General features: G+C 36.7%; 1 protein-coding gene across 1 annotated transcript; it reads left to right on the forward strand.

Annotated features, from left to right (window-relative positions):
• The first annotated feature begins 454 nt into the window (after positions 1 to 454).
• Positions 455 to 2,555, forward strand: LOC112031629 (RING-H2 finger protein ATL46). The gene has a single exon (XM_065770677.1). It carries the CDS (start codon positions 1,046 to 1,048, stop codon positions 2,165 to 2,167), a length of 1,122 nt encoding a protein of 373 aa, XP_065626749.1. The 5' UTR covers positions 455 to 1,045; the 3' UTR covers positions 2,168 to 2,555.
• The last annotated feature ends 305 nt before the right edge of the window (positions 2,556 to 2,860 follow it).

A 2,860-nucleotide genomic window follows, 5' to 3' on the forward strand; every position in this document is an offset into this window, starting at 1 on the left:
AGTTTGGTGGTGGTGGATATGGGTTTTCAACCTACATGGGATTCAAGTGGTGACGTTCGTGGAGATTTTTTATTGGAAGAGAAAAGGAATTGAGGAAAAAAGGAAGGGAAAAAGCAACTAGATGAGAGAGGTTATTTGGCCTTGGCAGCAGCATGCCCCCCAGGGCATGCCATGGCATTGGTAGCTTGGCTGCCGATCTAGTTGTCGAAGCAGTCATTTTGATAATACAAACAATTTTGAAAACACACAACAAACAGTTAAGGGCCTGTTTGATATATATGTTTAAATAACAGTTTTCAGTTTTTTTGAAAATACGTATAGATAAAAAAGTGTGTAAAATACGTGCAATGTTGTTTAAAAATTAAAAATATGTGTTTAAAATAATATATCAGGCCTAGTGGTGCAGTATGGGTTGGGGCATTCGTATTTTTGCCATCCTAGAGAGAGAATAAGGAAAATCTAAGTTTAGAGCATATTGCTATCATCACGATGGGCTCCTACTATCCAATCCACTCTCAACCTCACCTACCCAGCACCTTCCCTTGTGGCTTGTACTATTAAAACTTACAATTAAAAAAACCCTTCCTCTTGGGACTTATTATGTGGCGCAAAAAGAATTCAAAACAAGAACATCTCATCTTCACCAGCAAAAGACACTGCAGTTCTATGGTTTCTAGTGTACTCTCCTCAAAAGGTAGATACTCTGCAACTTTCAACATTTCCTCACTTCTCCAAAAAACCCATCTTCTTCTTTCTAATCTTGATAATTTCATCATTCAGCTTTCATGTAATAGCAGCAAAATCCCATCTGAAAGCATTTATTTTCCTCATAAAACTTGGAGAATTTGCTGGTTGTCAATAGCATAGCATAATTCTAGCTTTGTAATATCTTCTAGCTTGCATTCCCTTTTTTTCTTCTAGGGTCTCAATTTATGAAAGAATGTCTCTTGGAATTGAAAGCAATGCGCGCTTTTCAAAGATTAAGTGACTAAGCTCAAGAAACTTATGAGAAAGATTTGATTTTGAGCGTACCCATCTGTCAAAAATGTATAAAATTCCATTTGAAATCAAGCAAAAAGATGGTAGTTTGGTATACCCACCTCCTCAATCATCTCTCTCTGCTCCATATTTTAGTACTAACTATGAGGCAGAAGCAACCCCAACATCATCTTTCAACAGAATTAGTCCAGTACTTCTTTTGCTTATAGTAATTCTAGCAGTAATCTTCTTCATCTATGGTCTTCTCCATTTACTTGTAAGATTTTGTATGAAAGTGCCATCTTCTTCAGCTGTTTTTCAATCAAATAGATACCCAGAAACCTCTGGCTCCCATACTTTCCAAAGACAGCTTCAACAACTCTTTCGCTTACATGACTCAGGTCTAGACCAAGCTTTCATTGATGCTCTACCAGTGTTCTACTACAAAGATATAATGGGTTTGAGGGAGCCATCTGATTGTGCTGTTTGTTTATGTGAATTTTCTGACCTTGACAAGCTAAGGTTGCTTCCAACGTGTAGTCATGCTTTTCATACAGAGTGTATAGATGTATGGCTTCTTTCAAACTCAACATGCCCTCTTTGTAGAGGGACTCTATCGGCCTCTGGAAATCCTATGGAAATTCCAGCACTTAATTTTGCTGTTTCCAGGGAGCAATCGAATAGGTTTCCTAGTAATGGAGAGAATAGGTCTTCCAGTAGTCAGAACCCAATAAATATAGAGGAAGCTGTTTGCGAAAAGAGGGTATTTTCTGTGAGACTTGGGAAGTTCAGAAGCTTACATGATGGGGTAGATAGTGGAAGGAGAGAAGGGGAAACAAGTAGCTGTAATTTGGATGCTAGAAGATGTTATTCAATGGGCACATATCAGTATGTGGTCGATGATTCAAATCTACAAGTGGCATTATCTGATAGTGGTGGTGTTGGTGATGGAGGTAGTAATGTGAATCATGTCAATGAAAGAGGATACCTTGCAAAATTTTCAGATACCGGGGATGTGGAGGGAAAGAAAATCAGTGGGCACACTAAAGGTGAGAGCTTCTCCGTATCCAAGATCTGGCTTTGGTCAAAGAAGAGCGGATTTCCAAGTTCTTTGAACAATCGTATGGATTTGTTGCCTTCTCTTAATGCAAGTCTCCCAATTAATAATGATGAAACTCATGCTGTATAGAAGGTGCATGACTAAATTTTTTGTGTTCTCTTGATTAATCAATCACGCACGTATAAGCTAGTAATGTTGTGTCCTGTTTTTCTCATTTCTAGTTATAATGTAAAGATATAACTCTTACTTAAAAATTTTCTCATCTTTTGCCAAAAGTTTCAAGGGCAAGTTCCATAGATTAGCATGCAATATGTTGCAGTAATGAAATTCAAGATTGTTAGAGAAGGTTGGTTTTTTATTATTATTATTTTTCTGTAAGTTTTTTGGGGGCATGTAGAAAAATGAGCTTGTGAAAGTTAAGGCCCTCTTTTGTTTAACATTTCAGATGTCGTTGGACCTTCTTAAAGCTAGAATTGTCTTTGGCTCCCAAAAGCAAGACACGCGGTTTAGATCTTCACCTGAATAATTACTTTTCTCCACTCTTCCATTTTCTTATCTTATTGGGCAGCATTCAGTCAAAGACAATTCTATGAATTAGATTAGCTAAGATGGTGTTAATTGCAACCTGTCAATTAATTAAGCATAAACTTTTGCTTTTCGAGAATAATAGTCAAGACAGTCCTTTGAAAACAGGCTTATATCACCTACAACTTTCTATGCATTGCCTACATTTTTTTTTTATTAATATTTTTTTCTCATATGTTTATGCTAAAAATCTAATGCAACATGAAGATATAAATTGGTTGAAATTTGGGTATGGTT

Source organism: Quercus suber, unplaced genomic scaffold (assembly GCF_002906115.3).
Source record: "Quercus suber isolate HL8 unplaced genomic scaffold, Cork oak 2.0 scaffold_34, whole genome shotgun sequence".
NCBI lineage: Eukaryota > Viridiplantae > Streptophyta > Magnoliopsida > Fagales > Fagaceae > Quercus > Quercus suber.

Excerpts from the sequence above, each read along its gene's own strand:
- LOC112031629 (XM_065770677.1), top strand. The coding sequence starts at position 1,046 with ATGTATAAAATTCCATTTGAAATCAAGCAAAAAGATGGTAGTTTGGTA.